Source organism: Ovis canadensis, chromosome 10, assembly GCF_042477335.2.
Source record: "Ovis canadensis isolate MfBH-ARS-UI-01 breed Bighorn chromosome 10, ARS-UI_OviCan_v2, whole genome shotgun sequence".
Taxonomy (NCBI): domain Eukaryota; kingdom Metazoa; phylum Chordata; class Mammalia; order Artiodactyla; family Bovidae; genus Ovis; species Ovis canadensis.
This window is the reverse complement of record NC_091254.1, coordinates 26,653,673-26,672,696: the sequence shown is the minus strand read 5'-3', so window position 1 is coordinate 26,672,696 and position 19,024 is coordinate 26,653,673. Positions and strand designations below refer to the sequence as shown.

The following is a 19,024-nucleotide window of genomic DNA, read 5'->3' as shown; positions in this document are numbered from 1 at the left end:
AATTAAGAAGTCTAAAATATATATATATATATATATATATTTAAAATATACATTTAATGGATTGGCTTATTGACCCAAACAATCATGAATGGTTTGGGGTATTAGAATCTACAAGGTACTAATCAAGGTTATTGTGTTGGGAAGAACTCCAGCACACACATGGCACACAGTTGGCAATTGAGGAGGGCATTCAGTATAAGCTTTGGAAAGGTTTTTCTATAACGTTTGAGGAGGGAGTTAGCAGAATAGAACCATACCGTGAAGCTGTTGTTAGCATTTTTTGTGCTTGCTTCAGCTACACTGGCATCTGAGAGGTCAACTTCATCAAATATCAGAGACTGTTAATGAAAAAGAACACAAACATATTATTTGAAAACCTAACTCAGTGATCCTCAGTATTTTTTTTTTTTTTTTACCATCAGGTCATGACCATGAAGCTATATCAGGAATTAGAAATAAAAAATGATGAAAAACTTAAGTTAGTGATACTTTGTGAGTAAAACCATAAAGTTCAATAAACACATAAATTTCAAACTGTATAGGACTTTAGAGGAGCCCCTGGTATACAGTCTCATTGCAAAACGCCTGTGCTCTCCAGAAGCATCGTTTATGGGGAACCTACTAAGTGTGATATGCACAGGTACTCACACACCCCACCATGAGAAGAACTAGTCCTGGCTCAGGTCACAGCCAGTTACCGAACCTTCTGAATGTTGCTGTCCGCATCTGTAAATGTGTTCTAATGAGACGGTGCATATGCTCTGCAAACATTAAGATGACTTTCTTTATATACTCTTAAAAGTTTTATTTATATTCTTTTCTTTTTTTGGCCAGGTTCAAACACTTTTTTTTAGGCTGAAAAGCATTTTAATCAAAAAAGTTTCAGTGGTTAAAAAGTCCATAGAATTACAATCTTTAAAAATGGACAATTGAGAGATTAGGAAATTCTCGTCAATATATGTATTCTTCCTATTTTCAGTCAGCTGGGCCTCGTTCACAGTCCTTCAGTGTACTTCCAGCGAGGTCGGTATAACACTGCTCCTCTATAACTACAGAAAAAAGGGCTCCCTTATCTAACTTCAGTTTCCATCACTCCCCAAGGTCTCCAGGGTGTAATGCAACTCTACTTCAAGCCAACCAATCTGACCATAAGACTTGTTCCCTCACTAGAAAGAATCTATAATCTGGCATGGGAACTGAAAGAGACACAGCTAGTTTTAAGTAAGGTGGACCATTAAATGTGGAAGAGGAAACGCGCAAAATACTATGGAAGGTCATAGATAATTTCTCCAGCAGAAAGCAAACACTTTCTCTTGCGTATGCTGGAATAAAGACAATTTTAGAGGCATCTTAAAGAAAACAGGGAATTTCTTCAAGTGGAGACAGAGGGAAAATCGTCCTGGAGATGGAAAATATGGGGCGGGGCTGTAGGCGATCAAATGGTCAGTGTTGCCTGGAAATAAATATGCAGGGTCAGGATGGAGCCAGATCAGGGTTTAACTGTGAACATAATGGCTTTTAAAATAAGATTATTTCATTTTGCTATTATTTCCATAGCTGCATAAGCTAAGAATTAGGTTTGTTTGTTATTTATTTTTTACCTCCTGGTATATAATGATACTAATTATTATATCACAAACATATTTTTAATATAAAAATTATCAATTATCTTACTGGTGCAGTAACAATAAATCTTACTATTTTTAAATTGAAGTATAGTTGACATATACTATTATGTTAGTTTCAAGAGTACAATGTAGTAATTTGACAATCAAATACATCATCAAACGATTACCTAAATAACCATTTGTCATCATATAAAATTATTACAATATTATTAATTATATTCCTTTTACTGTATATTAAATTCACATGACATTTATTTTTATAACTGAAAGTCTGGATCTCTCAATCCTCTTCACCTACTTCACCCAACCTCACATACCCCTCCCTTTTGACAACCACCCATGTGTTCTCTATATCTGTAACTCTCTGTTTGGGTTTGTTTGTTCATTTGTTTTTTAGATTCCATATATAATTTACAGATTCCACATATAATTGAAATTATATGGTATTTGTCTTTCTCTAATTTATTTCACTTAGCATAATACCTTCCATATTCATCCATGTTTTTGCAAACGGCAAGATTATTATCCCATATTTCTTTTCATTTCTATTTGCATGGCTGAAAACTTTCCTAACCTGTTCCAGGGCCAGGAAGTACAGAGAGACTCAAACAAAGTGAACCCAAGGAGACCCACAGCAAGACACATTACAATTAAAATGCTAAAATGTTAAACTAAAGAGAGAATGTTAAAAGCAACTAGAGAAAAACAACTAGTTACGTACATGGAAGCTCCACAACACTGTCAGCTGACATTTCAGCAAAAACTTTACAGAAGGGAGTGGCATGATATAGTCAAAGCATTGAAAGGAGGAAACTTGACCAAGAATACTGTACCCAGCAAAATCATAAATCAGAATTGAGAGACAGAGTTTCCCAAGCAACAGCTTGTCTACACTGTGGTTCATCACCACTAAACCAGTCTCACAAGAAATGTTGAAGGAATTTAAACAGAAAGAAAAGAAAAATTATAACTAGAAATATGAAAATTATGAAAGAAAATATCTCGCCAGTAAAGGCAAAAATATAGTAAAAGTAATAGATCAAAGGTATGAGTGCTTTCCAGGGGGCGCTAGTGTTAAAAACCCACCTGCCAATGCAGGACATGTGTGAAGGTTAAAAGACAAAACCAGTAAAATCATATATATCTACAATAATTAAGGAATACACAAAGTAAAATAACATCAAAAACATAAAATGTTGAGTGGAGTAAAAATGGAGTGCTTTTAGAACATGTTCAAACTTGAGCAACTATCAACTTAAAATAGACTGCAGTATACAGAGGTTGAGATATAAGCAGTAACCACAAACCAAAAACTGGTAATATGGGGTTGGTCAAAAAGCCCTTTCGGGTTTTTCTGCAGGATGTTGGAGAAAACGACACACAAATAATAAACAGAAAGGAATATAAACATAATACTAGAGAAAGTCACGGAATCACAAGGGAAGAAAGCAAAAGAAAGGAGCAGAGAACAAAGACAAGCAGCCAACAGTTAACAGGATGGCAGGAAGCACGTACCTATCGATCATCACTTCAAATGTAAACGGACCGAATGCTCCAATCAGAAGACACACGGTAGCTGAACAGATACAAACACAAGACCCATACATATGTTGTCTGCAAGAGACTCACTTTAGATCTAAAATCACACACGGACCAGAAGCGAGCAGACGGAAAAGCTATTCCACACAAGCATAAATGAAAAGAAATATGGGATAGCAACACTCATACCAGACAAAATGATTTTAAAACAAAGACTGCAACAGGAGACAAAGAGAGGCGTTACCTAATGACAAAGGGATCAATCCAACAAGAAAATGTGACACTAGTTAATACATATATACCCAACACAGGAGCACCTGGATCCATAAAGCAAATACTAACAGACACGATGGGAGAAAACTGACAGTCATACAGTAATAGCAGGCGACTTTAACACAATCTACGTCAGCAGATAGATCATTCAGACAGCAAATCAATAAGGAAAACCGCTGGCCTTAGGTTGGGGCTTCCCAGGTGATGCTAGGCCTTCGGTTAGGAAAGTTTTGCAGCCATTATTTCTTCAAATGGGTTTTCTGTCCTTTTCACTCTCTTCCCCTCCGGGACTCCAATAATGTGAATCTTAACACACTTGATGTTGCCCAAGAGGTCCTCTAAGCTAGTTCCATTTTTTGGTTCTTTTTTCTTTTTGCTGTTCCGATTGGGTGAATTCCACTAATTTATCTTCTAGATCACTGGTCCTTTCTTCTGAATTATCTAATACACTGCTGGTTTCCTCTAGTGTATTTTTCATTTCTGTTATTGTATTCTTCAGTTCTGATTTTTAAAAAAAAATATTTTCTATCTCTGTTGAAATTCTCACTTTTCTATTCTACTGAGTTCAGTGAGTTATCTTTATGACCATTACTTTGAGCAACTTATCTGGAAGGTTGCTTCTCTCCATTTCATTCCGTTTCTGTTTGTCTTCTTATTTTGTTTGGAACATATTCCTTTGTTTCTTCATTTTGTCTAACTTTGGGTTTTTCCCTACATATTGGGTAGACCAGCTCTGCCTCCTGGTCTTGAGAGTGGCTTTGTGTAGCATGGCTGGTCCCCATAATGTTGTCTCCTTTGGTTACTAGGGTCAGATGCTCAAGGACTGTCCCCTTGGTGGGTAGCATCTGCATTCCTGATGCAGCCTGGCAGTACTTTCTGAGGATGTGCTTGTATGCAGGGTTGGACCCCAATGTGGCTGCCTGAAAGGCCCAGCTGCAACTGTGAAGGATGCTCTGATGTGTGTGGATGGCCCCTGCAGCAGGAGACTCTGACGCAACATAAGTGATGGTCAAAGGTGTCTGCCAGGCCTGACAGGGCAGGGGGCCACTTGGGTGGGGCTCCAGTGTCTACTGAGGGCACCCATCTTAATTTTATTTTTGAAGGAAGAGTAAAATATCAGTTTTAAGTGGAAGGTCATCATTATCAGTTTTTCTTCCAAAGCTACATCATTCTTATTTCATTCAATTATTTTATAAAAATTATTTAAGCCTCGATTTTATTTCACTATGATTTTTATTTCTAACTGCTAGACTAACTGAATGATTGCTTTGAGCTTGGTATTACATGAGCACTTCATTTTCATTATTTAAATAGTAACAATATTTATTATTATATGCTGCTCACTGCCATTCCACTGGAATATGCTCCACAATATGCTGCTCACTGCCACTCCAGTGGAATATGTTAGAACTGGGATATGAACTCTTGTCTAAAATCAGAGTATGAATTCTTAGCAACTATAGCAAATCCTCTCTCATGTTCAGGAAAAGATTTATAAGGTAAAAATTAGCAAGAAAGGGGGGAATTCAACTCTAGACTTTATTATATCTAATAAAGTTACATTTAACTGTTCATCTCAATTGGAAGGGAAAAAGAAAGAAAACTACACTAGAACCTTGCCATAAGATTGTCCTCAGGGGACATCACATAAAATTGTCTCAAATAGACCCCCTTGTGATTTGGTCCAAGATGAACCATATTTATATTGAATTAGACCAGTAATGCTATATGAAGCCCCAAGACAAAGACAGTTTACAGAACCATCTACAGCTCTCTAGCATTCTCTCAAATTACCTTTGAGTCCTTTGCATAATAGAGTGTACGACCTCGAAGTTTGAAGTATCGCTTTTTCCACCTTTGGAAGGAACTGGTTTGCTTCAACAGCTGTCCCTCTTTAATACTGGTCTAGGGAAAAGCAGAAGCACAACATGATTAAGATGAAATTCAAAGCCAAGTAACATTCAAAATTAATGATGCACTAGCATTAACATTTTGAATATTATTTCTCATGTTTTGCAAATTACAGGAGAAAAATATTTTACTCTCACCATTCAACCACGGAAACACATATGCAAAGCTCCAAGTAGCAAAGGTGAATCTGACATGCCCTCAAAGCAGTCACAAATAGTATGGAAGACACATACACAAAACTAGAACTTTCAACACAGTGATGAATACACATACCTCTTCAAATGTGTACTTATATAAAGACCTAATAAACGATGGACGGGTAGGTCTACAGTAAATGCAATGGTTAAGAAGGCATAAGCTCTGGAGCCAGAAATACTGTGACCGACTTGGTGACACCAGAGTAGCTGGATGATCTTAAGCAAATCAATAAACATCTTCTGCCTTTAATTATTCATCTATAAAACGAAGATGACAACAAGACATATCTTTCCAGGCTGTTGTCAAGAATAAATCTTTAAAACATGTAAAGGATTCATCGCATGGCACATAGGAAGTGCTCACTAAATGTCAATTATCATCAACTATGTGTTACTGCAACAAACACATATACAAAGTATGGTGCATGGCGGTTCAGAAAAGAAAGCTCTGCCTCAGAGGGAGTCAAAGATATCATCTTTCCAGAGGACAGCCTTAGGTAGGTCTTGAAGGAGTTTATCAGAATAAGGAAGGGTTTTTTGTTGTTGTTCATTTACTAAGTCCTGTCCAATCTTTATGACCCCCATGGACTGTAGCACACCAGGCTCCCCTGTCCTTCACTATTTCCCAGAGTTTGCTCAAACTTATGTCCATTGAGTTAGTGGCTATCTAACCATCTCATCCTCTGTCGCCCCCTTCTCCTTTTGCCCTCAATCTTTCCTAGCATCAGGGTCTTTTCCAGTGAGTCAGCTCTTCGCATCTGGTGACCAAAGTATTGGAGTTTCAGCATCAGTCCTTCCAATGAATATTCAGGGTTGATTTCCTTTAGGATTGACCAGTTTGATCTCCTTGCAGTCCAAGGGACTCTCAAGAGTCTTCTCCAAAACCACAGTTTAAAAGCATCAATTCTTTGGTGCTCTTCTTTATAGTCCAACTCTCAACATCCATACACAACTACTGGGAAAACCACAGCTTTGACTAGATGGACCTTTGTTGGCAAAGTAACGTCTCTGCTTTTTAATAAACTGTCTAGGTTTGTCATAGCGTTTCTTCCAAGGAGCAAGAGTCTTTTAATTTCAGGGCTGTAGTTGCTGTCCATAGTGATTTTGGAGCCCAGGAAAATAAAATCTGTTACTGCTAAACTTCTTCCCTTTCTATTTGCCCTGAAGTGATGGTACCAGATGCCATGATCTTAGTTTTCTGAATGTTGAATTTCACTCTCTTCTTTCACCCTCATGAAGAGGCTCTTTAGTTCCTCTTCACTTCCTGCCATTAGACTGGTATCATCTGCTTAACTGAGGTTGTTGATATTTCTCCCAGCAATCTTGATTCCAACTTGTGCTTCATCCAGCATAACATTTCATATGATGTATTCTAGATAGAAGTTAAATAAGGAGAGTGACAATATACAGCCTTGTCATATTCCCTTCTCAATTTTGAACCAGTCCATTATTCCATGTCCAGTTCTAACTGTTGCTTCTTGAGCTGCATACAGGTTTCTCAGGAGACAGGTAAAGTGGTCTAGTATTCCCATCTTTTTAAGAATTTTTCACATTTTGCTGTGATCCTCATGTCAAAGGCATAGTCAATGAAGGAGAAGTAGATGCTTTTGTGAACTCTGTGGCTTTCCCCATGATCCAATGAATGTTGGCAATTTGATCTCTGGTTCCTCTGCCTTTTCTAATCCAGCTTCTACATCTGGAAGCTCTCCAGTTCTTACGTACTGCTGAAGCCTAGCTTGAAGGATTTCGAGCATACCCTTGCTAGCATGTGAAATGAGCACAGCTGTTTGAACATCCTTTTGCATTGCTCCTCTTTGGGACTGGAATGAAAACTGACCTCCTGCAGTTCTGTGGCCACTGCTGTTTGCCCAGCGTATTTTAGGTGTGTGCAAAAGTAGAAAAGTTTAAATCAGCACAGATTTTTGGAGAATCTTCATAGAATTTTTGATTATAAACACAGGGTAGGGCTTTCAACAGGGAGCAACAGAAGACGTGGCTGGAAGAGGTGGGCAGGGCCTCTATGATTCTTGGCCACACCTTGCGCCAGGTGCTTTATGTGTATATCGGTTCATTTTATTGCCACCACCAGCATCCTTGGAACCCCTCTGACTTCATCTAGTACCTCTCCTTCACCTGGTCACCTTCCCTCCTTCACAACAGCGCGTTGCTCTTAAGTAGGCATACGTGTACGACCCGCAGGACTGAACACCACCTATTCTTTCCTCCTAGACGGTTCTACCCTCAAATATCCATCTGATCAACTCCCTCATTTCTCTCAAGTCTCTGATCTTCTCGATGAGACCCACCTCACTGACCTATTTAATATACTCTTCGCATTCCCCTCCATCCTGATCTTACTTTCCCCACACAAAGTACTTCCCATCTTGTAACATATAATGCAAAGTGTGTGCGTGAGTTCTCAGTGGTGTCCAACTCTTTGTGACCCCAGGAACTGTCATCTGCCAGGCTCCTCTGTCCATGGAATTTTCCAGACAAGAATACAGGAGTGAGTTGCAATTTCCTACTCTAGGGAATCTTTCTGATCAGGGATCTAACCTGGTCTCCTGTGTCCCCTGCATTGACAGGTGGATTCTTTACTGCTGTGCCACCTGGGAAGTCCATTATATAATGTAATTTATTATATTTATTGTGTTCATCCACTCCAGTATTTTTGGGCTTCCCTTGTGGCTCAGTTGGTAAAGAATCCTCCTGCAATGCAGGAGACTTGTGTTCGATCCCTGGGTTGGGAAGATCCCCTGGGTCAGGGGATCAGAGGGGTTCCACTCCAGTATTTTGGCCTGGAGAATTCCATGGACTATATAGTCCATGGGGTCTCAAAGAGTCGGACACGACTGAGTGACTTTCACTTTCAGTTCACTTTCATGATATGGAAGTCTGTATGAATGAATAGAAGATGCTGAGATTAAACTCATGTTTGTTTAACTCCAGAGTTTATTCCCAACTTTTACACTTTTATTATTATTGCCTTTTATTATCACCAAGACATAAAATTTTGAGAAAAGTTTATTTCCTCTAATAGGGTAGTTAGGTCTTACTAATGTTTACTTCCAATTTCATTACAAGATTCCCTCTAGAGCTTGCTCTCAGATGGTCCTCCAGGAATTATGAGAGCATTAAAGTTTAATGATAACAAAACATTTTTGTATCTTCGGTACCAAAGAGCCCGACTTAGAATCAGACAGACAGCCTTCAGACCAGGCTCCACTACACACTACAATGTAAATCTGGGCAAGTTACTTCAGTTCTCTGTGCTCCCATTTCCTCACCTAAAATCCAGGCATAATAATGCCAACTTCACAAGCTGATCGCATCTAATTTAATGATAAGATAATGGCTCAAGAGCACTTAGCACACCATGTGGATTACAGAAAACATTTAATAAATGGCAGCAAGTATTACTATGATATCATGATGCTATTAAGTTCAGGGAGTATTTGCCAAGCACCAAATTTTAAGAGCTTTTCAGAAGAAGTGAGTAAGTGTTTACAGGCCACTGTGAGAGCAAATAACAGCTGGAATGGAAGCAGAGTATCGAGATGAATCGAAGGGAGCCAAGAGCCAGGAGATGCTGGCCACAAGGGGCGTTAGCCTTTTATTCTCAGCGCAAAAAAGCTAGTGAGCTGTCCAAAGCGAGAGACGGAGAAATGGGTGAGAAAGCAAGGGCAGAACCAATTTTAGGAGGCGACTGCAGGAGTCCCAGGGAGAGACCAGGGAAGACGGAACTAGGACTGTGGCGTCACTGAGACAGACAGGAGCAGCGAAAGTTGAGCTGTTGGTTTGGAGGCAGAATCTACTGGCCTTGCCATCCTTACCTTCTCACTTTACCTTACCAGCCTTACTCTCTCGACATGAAGGGCAAGAGGCAGAAAGGAACCAAGAGAACGGGTAAGTACTTGCCTTGGGCAACTAGGTGCAAAAGACTGAGAGAGTTCCGTGCGCTATGCAACAGGTCTTTATCGGTTATTCATTTTACATACAGCAGCGTGTACATGACCGTGCCAAAGTCCCGAGCACATGGAAATCTGCTCAGTGTTACGTGTCAGCCTGGGTGGGAGGCGGGGTTGGGGGAGAAGGGCTACATGTACACATGGCTGAGTCTCTTCTCTGTTCACCTGAAACTCCCACAACACTGTTAATTGGCTAACCCCAATACAAAATGTTTCCGGTGTTAAAAAAATAATTTAATGTCCAAAAAAAAAAAAAGATTAAGAGAGAAAGGGTAAGAATAAGGAAGAGTTCAGTGATGAGCCGCCCTGCTGTAGCCCAGGGTAGAAAGTCTACATTCTTAAACCCAAACACAAAATCTTGAAATGCCACAGAGAGATAACTCACGTAGGGAACAAACCTCTTGGCAATTCAAAGGCTAAAACATGGGTGTTTTCAGATTTTTGTGAAGTTGCTTAAGGCAATGAGGAAGAAAAATTAACGTTTAGTCTACTTATGTTCTATAAGGCTGTTTTTTTAACAGCATATGTAACCTAATATTTCTTCTCCACGTTTATTAATTTTCTAAAATGAAAACCCAATAACAATATGCTGCTGCTTAGGGTCCTTCTGGTTTTCTCTTTTTCTAAGTGAAGTGTAGCTGACTTACACTATTGTCTTAGTTTCAGATATACACCAAAGTGATTCAGTTATACATACACCAATTCCTTTTCAGACTCTTTCCCCTTATAGGGTATTACAAGATATGGAATAGAGTTCCCTGTGCTATATGGCAGGTCCTTGCTGGTTATCTGTTTTGTACATAGAAATATGTATACTTTAATCCCACACTCCTAATTTATCCCTCCCCACCTCTTTTCCCTTTGGTAACCATAAATTAGTTTTCTATGTCTGTGGTTCTTTTACTATTTTGTAAATCAGTTCATCTGTATCTTTTTTTTTTGTTTTGCCTGCAATATAAAATCCAAACTTCTATATGGGTCAGAAAAGACACCTATGTGATGCTGTCCAAACTCTCCACTTGCCCATTTGCAGGCTCCTCCCTCTGCCCTAAATGTCCTTTCCTCAATCACCTGTCTTAAAAAAAAAAAATATATATATATATATATATATAATATCCTTTTATTTGGCTGTGTCAGGTCTCAGCTGCAGCAGGCAGGATCTTCGTCAAGGGGTGAGGGCTTAGTAGTTGTGGCAGGAGGGATAAGCTGCCCCACGGCATGTGGGAGCTTGGCCCCCCACCAGGCATCAAACCACATCCCGTGAACTGGAAGGCGGACTTATCAACCACTGGACCCCCAGGGAAGTCCCCACAATTGACTGTCTTGAAAGCTCCTAATCACTTCGACTCTGACTCAATGCCACAGCCCCAGAAGGCTTCCCCACCCGCTAGGAAAAAGTGAACACCTCCACCTTTGCCCATCGAATGCATCTTTCTCCTATCTGTTTAATGGCACCTCTGACAACTGAGTGGCCTGTTTGTGGTCCCATCAGGCTGTGACGTTCACAGAGCAAAGACTGTGTTCTCCGTATTTTAACAACGTCACCAATTAACACATTCATTGGCACTTTAAGGGGCTTCCCTTGTGGCTCAGCTAGTAAAGAATCCACCTGAAATGTGGGTTTGATCCCTGGGTTGGGAAGATACCCTGGAGAAGGGAAAGACTACTCACTCCAGTATTCTGGCCTGGAGAATTTTGGACTGTATAGTCCATGGGGTCACAAAGAGTCAGACACAACTGAGTGACTTTCACTTCACTGACACTTTAAGACCTTCATAAGTGTTAAACCAAAATCACTTTTATTTTATTTATTTCTTGGCCATGCCAGGCGGTATATGCGATCTTCATTCCCCAGTCAGGAATAGAACTGCATTGGAAGTGCGAGGTCTTAACCACTGCACTACCAGTTCAGTTCAGTCGCTCAGTCGTGTTTGACAATTTGCAACCTCATGAATCACAGCACGCCAGGCCTCCATGTCCATCACCAACCCCCAGAGTTCACTCAAACCCATGTCCATTGAGTCGATGATGCCATCCAACCATCTCATCCTCTGTCGTGCCCTTCTCCTCCTGCCCTCAATCTTTCCCAGCTTCAGGGTCTTTTCAAATGAGTCAGCTCTTCACATCAGGTGGCCAAAGTACTGGAATTTCAGCTTCAACATCAGTCCTTCCAATGAACACCCAGGACTGATCTCCTTTAGGATGGACTGGTTGGATCTCCTTGCAGTCCAAGGGACTCTCAAGAGTCTTCTCCAACACCACAGTTGAAAAGCATCAATTCTTCGGCACTCAGCTTTCTTCACAGTCCAACTCTCACATCCATACATGACCACTGGAAAAACCATAACCTTGACTAGACGGACCTTTGTTGGCAAAGTAATGTCTTTGCTTTTGAATATGCTATCTAGGTTGGTCATAACTTTCCTTCCAAAGAGTAAGCATCTTTCAATTTCATGGCTGCAATCACTATCCGCAGTGATTTTGGAGCCCAGAAAAATAAAGTCTGACACTGTTTCCGCTGTTTCCCCATCTATTTCCCATGAAGTGATGGGACCAGACGCCATGATGTTCGTTTTCTGAATGTTGAGCTTTAAGCCAACTTTTTCACTCTCCTCTTTCACTTTCATCAAGAGGCTTAGTTCCTCTTCACTTTCGGCCATAAGGGTGGTGTCATCTGCATATCTGAGGTTATTGATATTTCTCCCGGCAATCTTGATTCCAGCCTGTGCTTCTTTCAGCCCAGCATTTCTCATGATGGACTACCAGGGAAATCCCCAAATAACTTTTACAGTGTAAAATGGTATATAAGTTTGTCTTTTAAAGAAAACAGTAGAAAATGGAAAAGAGAGGCTATAAATGACTTTCTGGGTCCCGGCATTCAGCACACCTGAGCCTGCTCCTTTTTACTGTGTATACAAACAGTAGTGCTCAGCCCCTAGTCCTGTCTGACTCTGCAACCCCAGGGACTGCAGCCCACCAGGCTCCTCTGTCCATGGGATTCTCTAGGCAAGAATACTGGAGTGGGTTGCCGTGCCCTCCTCCAGGAGATCTTCCCAACCCAGGGATCGAAGCCAGGTCTCCCACATTACAAGCAGATTCTTTACCATGTGAGCCACCAGGGAAGCCCAAAAAACATCAGATACAACACAAAAAAAGTGTACACGGGGCTCAAATGCCATCCCTGCATGAAGGGCTGGGGAGAGACAGTCAGAGGGCAGGAAAATATCTGTCTATCCTGATTTTAAGACTATTGCTAATTTAAAGATGCTCCTTACACAGTCACTTTCAAAGCACATTTATGTGTTGTCCCATTTGGCTTTATATATTTTTTCAGTCCTGCACAAGCATGGATTTATTTGCAATGTGTAAGGCTGAGGAGAATACAGAGATTTGTAAGATATAGTCCTCATTTTCATGCATTTATAAACTTCTCTATGTTTTAATATACAAACAGTCAATTTTAAATTCTTGAAGAAAGAAAAAAAGGAAGAAAAAAAAAGAACATCTAAAGTTAGCTCACTTTCCTAGAGATGTGATTAAAAAGATTTAGCTAGGAGGCAGTTTTTCACATGAAAGTTAATCCTCAAAATAAACTTCTGTTTATATATGGAGAGTTAAACAAACACTTCTCATGAAAGAAGGCACATAACAAAAATGATTAATCTGCAACAGCTCCAGCCAATATAATCATATAAGTGTGGTTCAGAGAAAAATGATGCGGTTCGAAAAATCTCAAAATAATGAGTAAAACAGATGAAGAAACAAGAAGGTTTTTAAAAATCACAATATTTAATATATTCAATATTACTGTTCACGTAGAATGACAAACTGAATTTGGCAAAAGAAATAATAAATAGTTATGACCAGAGAGCTATTATTAAAATCTACTAAAAATACATATTAGAATTTTATGTTGTTTGCAATTTCCAGGATAAGGGATAAACTCTCAAAAAAGGGCTTAGAAACATTTGCATTTAACAGCCATTGGTCACATAAACTGATACCTCAGTTGATAAAGAATCCACCTGCAATGTGGGAGACCTGGGTTTGATCCCTGGGATGGGAAGATCCCCTGGAGAAGGGAAAGGCTACCCACTCCAGTATTCTGGCCTGTAGAATTCCATAGATTGGAATTCTAAGGGTCGGACATGACTGAGTGACTTTCACTTTTCATTACATAATCTAGCAGATATTAGTTTAGTATTATTTGACCCTCATGAAAAATCAAGAAAGCCACAGAGCCCCCAATAGTAATCCAATAACCCAGTTTCCAAATATTAAAACCAAAAAGTCAAATGAATTGGCTTTGCAAAAAAATGTTTCAAAAAAATAAGCTTTAAAAGTTTTAAGATCTCTTTTCTATCTGGCTTTCTGCAGTCCAACGTCTTCAAGCTGTGGAATTACTCATTTCACACCCCTTTCTAAAAGCAAACACAAGTAATTTCTCTTTTAAATTATACACACGAGTGCTCCAGGATTTCACCTAACATTTCAGAAACACCTCTGCGTCCAAAGTTGAAGCTGCTTTGGGGACTTACTACACTGATGTCCTGAGGAGAGTGCAGCTTTATAAACAGCCATTCAGTGAGCCTTTTTATAAAGCTAAGAATCTCTGGAAAATCTGTTCCTGCCTGAGTTATCTGATAAATGTACATTTTCATATGTTGGCTTTGGGGGAAACACCACATAGGCGTGGTGAAGAGTCTGATGTGGAAAAGGGGAAATGTCAGTCATGACTCATGTTTTACAGATGCCTTCAAAAATTCCAGAAGCATCTTGAGCTTCTCGTCTTGTCCCAACATGACCCCTTAACTTCTCTCCTAGGGAATGGGAATACAATTTATTGTGATAGGAGATGTGGGCTGTTACGGACTAAATGTTGGAGGGCAATCCTAACTCCCAGTGTGATGGTACTAGCAGGTACAGCCTTTGGGAGGAGACCGTGTCAAGAAGGGCTTTCCAGGTGGCACTAGTGGTAAAGAGCCCGCCTGCCAAAGCAAGAGACTTAAAAAGATGCAGGTTCAATTCCTGGGTTGGGAAGATCCCCTGCAGGAGGGCATGCCAACCCACTCCAGTATTCTTACCTGGAGAATCCCACGGACAGAGGAGCCTGGCGGGCTACAGTCCATAGCGTCGCAGAGTCAGACACGACTGAAGCAACTTAGCACAAACGCGTGTGTCAAAAGGGTAGAGCCCATGTGAATGGGGTTAAAGCCCTTACAAAAAAGACCCCAGAGCCGCAGCCAGAAGATGGCTCTCCCTACTGGGACACTGATCTTAGACTTCCCAGACTACAGAACTGTGAGAAATAAGTATTTACTGTTTATTTTGGCAGTCTTCGGCATTTTTGTTATAGCAGCCTGAACAGACGAAGACACAGGTCAAGAGAATTTTCACCACCGTATATTTTGTATGTAATCACTTCTTTCCTCTGAAAGTCACTCAGTCGTGTCTGACTCTTTGAGACCCTATTGATTATACAGTCCATGGAACTCTCCAGGCCAGAATACTGGGGTGGGTAGCCTTTCCCTTCTAACGGGGATCTTCCCAACCCAGGGATCGAACCCAGGTCTCCCACATTGCAGGTGGATTCTTTACCAGCTGAGCCCCAAGGGAAGCCCAAGAATACTAGAATGATATGTTAAAAAAAAAAAAAAAAAAAGAATCCTGGAGTGGGTCCACAGTCTTCTCCAGCGTATCTTCCCAACGCAGGAATAGAACTAGGATCTCCTTCTAATTCTGTCTACTTCATTCTCCCAGAGAATTATTCTTTGTCTTATACCTTTTACTGCCATATCGTTTGTCATATAAGATCCAGGAAAGCTGTCTGTGTACAGAGTACCTGTTCAGAACCTATAACATCAATGAGTCTAGAAGACTTCCTTAAACGTAAGCCTCTTTAGTTTTACAGACTTTAACTTCTAAGTGGAAATAATATCTGCATATCTTTATGTGCTATTGCGATATGTGAAACAATGGATAGGAAAAGATACGTAATTCTTTAAAAAGGCGGTATGACAAGATATCATCATCAGTCACCTTAGGCTCCATGATAAGTGTTATGCATTACAGAACAGATCTTATCTTTCATTCCATCCCTTTCCACTCCTGCCTTTGCCTCAGTTCAAGCTTCTCTCACTCCTCTGAACTCAATAGTACCCTACGTGGTCTCCATACTAGCAATTTTTCCCACCACTAGTCCATTCTTCCCACTGTGGACAGAATTACCCATGGGGGAAAAATTTTTTTTGATCTTGCAAAACTCTGGTTTAATACGTTTAGTGGTTTCCTATGACCCACAGTGTAAATCCAGAGTTGTGAGCTAGACAGAGACTCTTCCTTCCATAAATGACCCACCTTCTTTAACAGTTTCATCTTCAGCAGTCCTCCTAAATTCATCCACAGTAGAGAAGTACCTGTGAACCCCCAAATCCTCCATGAATCCCTGTGTCCAAGCTCTTACTCAAGCATTTCCCTCTACTCGTAATACCTTCCTCTGATTTTTCTTAGAAACCTCCCATTCCATCCTATCATCCTCCAAGGCTCAGGTCACCATCATACCCTGGGTGCACCCAGCGCAACACAAACACACACACACACACACACACACACACACACACACACGTAGCACTAACCATGTGAAATAAAAAATTCTTGTCTTGCTCCTCTGTATCTTATTTATTTTTCCAATCTACACATATAACCATGTACTTGACACTAAGAAAATAATGAGTATGTTAACAGATTTATTCAATAATTAAGAAACAAAAAGTAAGAAATTTAAAGGATTAAAACATATTTCTCAGATTTTGAGGAATTCAGCAGAGAAAGAGATTTCAAATTTTCTTTCCAGCAAGTCAATACAGTGTCAGAAAGGGCAAAAGAGATAGGCCTGACTCCTAAACGAGAGCCCTTGGGACGTCCCTGGCGCTCCTGTGGCTAAGACTCCGTGCTCCCAGAGCAGGGGACCCAGGTTTGATTTTTGGTCAGAGAACTGTAACAGATCCCACGTGCCACAATTAAGACCCGGTGCATCCAAATAAATTAAAAATATTAAAAAATGAAAAAAGAACCCTGGATTGAGTTCCACCTCTGGCTCCATTTACTGTATTTGTGACTGCATATGAGTGACAACATCTGTGACCCTACGTTTTCCTATCTGTAAGGTAAGGATAAATATCGCCTGCCCTGCATTCCTCAGAGTTGCTAGGACAAAACAAAATATAGCATAAATATCTTCCATAAACTTCCAAATGCCATACAAAGTTTCATAAGCAAGGTACTATTTTAACAGGCCATACTTTAGGGAAAAGTATTTTAAGTGGGACTGACACAGTTAAATAAAAAGATACACCATTTCTGAACAATGGCTTGATGCTTACATTTAAAGAAATTATCCCCAAAAGATCAGGTTTAACTACATAAAGTATATAGTCCCAAAATGCATACTAGTTTTCTAAACATTAAAATAAATCAATCATGAAATTATATTTAATAATGGAGCAGACTTTACAACTCTTATATAGTATTATTATTTTACTTCTTAGAATATCAGTCTTATTTACCAGTAAGAATTATAAAATGATGACCACTGCTCTTAGATAACTCCACTCTGGTGCGAGAGGCTCTTCAAAATTCAACTACCCTCAAACAATCTCCCTATTAGCTAGAGCAGGGCCAGGCCCGCCTTATTCACCACTGCAGTGCCAGCACTTTATCATGGTTCCCAGCACAGAGAACAGTTCTTCATTGCACAAATGAACCAGTGAGGTGAAGACGGATGTTCAGATAAAGCAGCTGGAATCCTTTGAGAGGAAACATGAACTGCACACCGAGAGCTTTTAAGGGAGAGCCTGGGCAGGGCGCTTGACGGCATGCTGAGAACCAGATCCAGAGGGCTTTACTCTGCAGCCATTTCTTTCTGATTTGCTCATGTCCCTGCAGCAAATTTAAGCATTTAGTTGCTGACTGTTCTCTTGGGGTTTGCTTTCCCCCAAATTGAAAGCCAGTCTGCTTTTATTCACTGCCATTCACTCCACCAGTATTAGTCGCTCTGTTGTGTCCAACTCTTTGCAACTCCGAGGACTGTAGCCCACCAGGCTCCTCTGTCCCTGGGATGTCCCAGGCAAGAATACTGAAGTGGGTTTCCATTCCCTTCTCCAGGGGATCTCCCCCTGACCCAGGGATCAAACCCGGGTCTCCTGCACTGCAGGCGCATTCCTTACCACCTGAACCACCAGGGAAGCCTTTACTTTACCACCTGAGCCACGGGGGAAGCCTTTACACCAAGGAGACCATCTACTGCATCATAATTAATTTTGTATTTGAATGGTATCCAGCATATATCTATAAAATGTATATATCAGTGATTTTCTGCAAAAAACTTTCTATCATTCCCTATTTTATCCAACAGTTAAACTGAAATTTGGCTTCAAAGGTCGAATGCAAAGCACACAGGTCCAAATTCTGCTCTCCATCTCTAAAACGAAAAGTCCATCTTCATCACAAGATTGCACATTAATGTATGTGCCTTCTATGACAGCATCATTTTTTTCTTTTATTAGCTCTTCTAGTTTTTGCCTGATTATAAAATAAGAACTGTTTTTCTCCACAAATATGCCCAAGCTTATGATGAATGGTTACTGCCCATCGTCTTATGACTTTGGAAGATTAGCCAACTACTGTCATTCTGATTCAGTCCATCAATCTCTTTTATCAGCTGCTTATTCAATTGCTTTAATGCCTGGTTTCTCTATCAGCCTCCAAATTTCCCTCAGTTCCTCTTAACTCCAGACCCTTTGGTTTTGTGCCTTATATTCCTCTTTCCCCTTCTGAATTCTGTAGGAAATCTCTGTTAAAGTTGATCTACATTAAGCCCTAACAGATACACCAGTTATTATTCTAAAATCTGGCTGATCACCTGAATCGCATGGAGAACTTTATAGACATGAACAGTCTCAGTTCATGAGGGACTTTTTTAAACTGAAGTATAGTTGATCTCACGGGAAAAGACCCTGATGCTGAGAAAGACTGAAGGCAGGAGGAAAAGGGGACAACAGAGGATGAGATGGTTTGATGGCATCAGCGACTCAATGGATAGGACTTTGAGCAAACTTCAGGAGATGGTGAAGGACGGGGAAGTCTGGCGTGGTGTAGATCATGAGGTTCCAAAGAGTCAGAGACGACTGAGCTACTGAACAACAATAGTTGATCTACAATATTGTGTTGGTTTCAGGTGTACAGCAAGGTGATTCAGTTATACTTTTTTTCAGATTATTTTCTATTATAGGTTATCATAAGATATTGAATATAGTTCCCTGTGCCATACAGTAAATCCTCATTGCTCGTCTATTTTATGTAGTTTGTATCTGCTGACCCCATATTCCTAATTTGTTCCTCCCACTTCCTTTTCCCCTTTGGTAAGCATGTGCATGTACAGTCACTAGGTCATGTCTTGACTCTTTGCAACCCCATGGACTGCAGCATGCCAGGCTTCCCTGTCCTTCAC

The 19,024-nt window shown here is 40.3% G+C and overlaps 1 protein-coding gene across 5 annotated transcripts in view; it reads right to left on the bottom strand.

The window, feature by feature from the left end:
• Window positions 1-19,024, bottom strand: part of DGKH (diacylglycerol kinase eta) — a 202,716-nt gene that overhangs the window by 106,994 nt on the left and 76,698 nt on the right. For all 5 annotated transcript variants that reach the window (XM_069601244.1, XM_069601246.1, XM_069601248.1 and 2 more), the window contains exons 3-4: window positions 5,235-5,345; window positions 258-338 (exon numbers count right to left, since the gene is read on the bottom strand). In XM_069601244.1, the coding sequence (XP_069457345.1) occupies window positions 258-338; window positions 5,235-5,345 (192 nt within the window). The remainder of the gene's footprint in view (window positions 1-257; window positions 339-5,234; window positions 5,346-19,024) is intronic.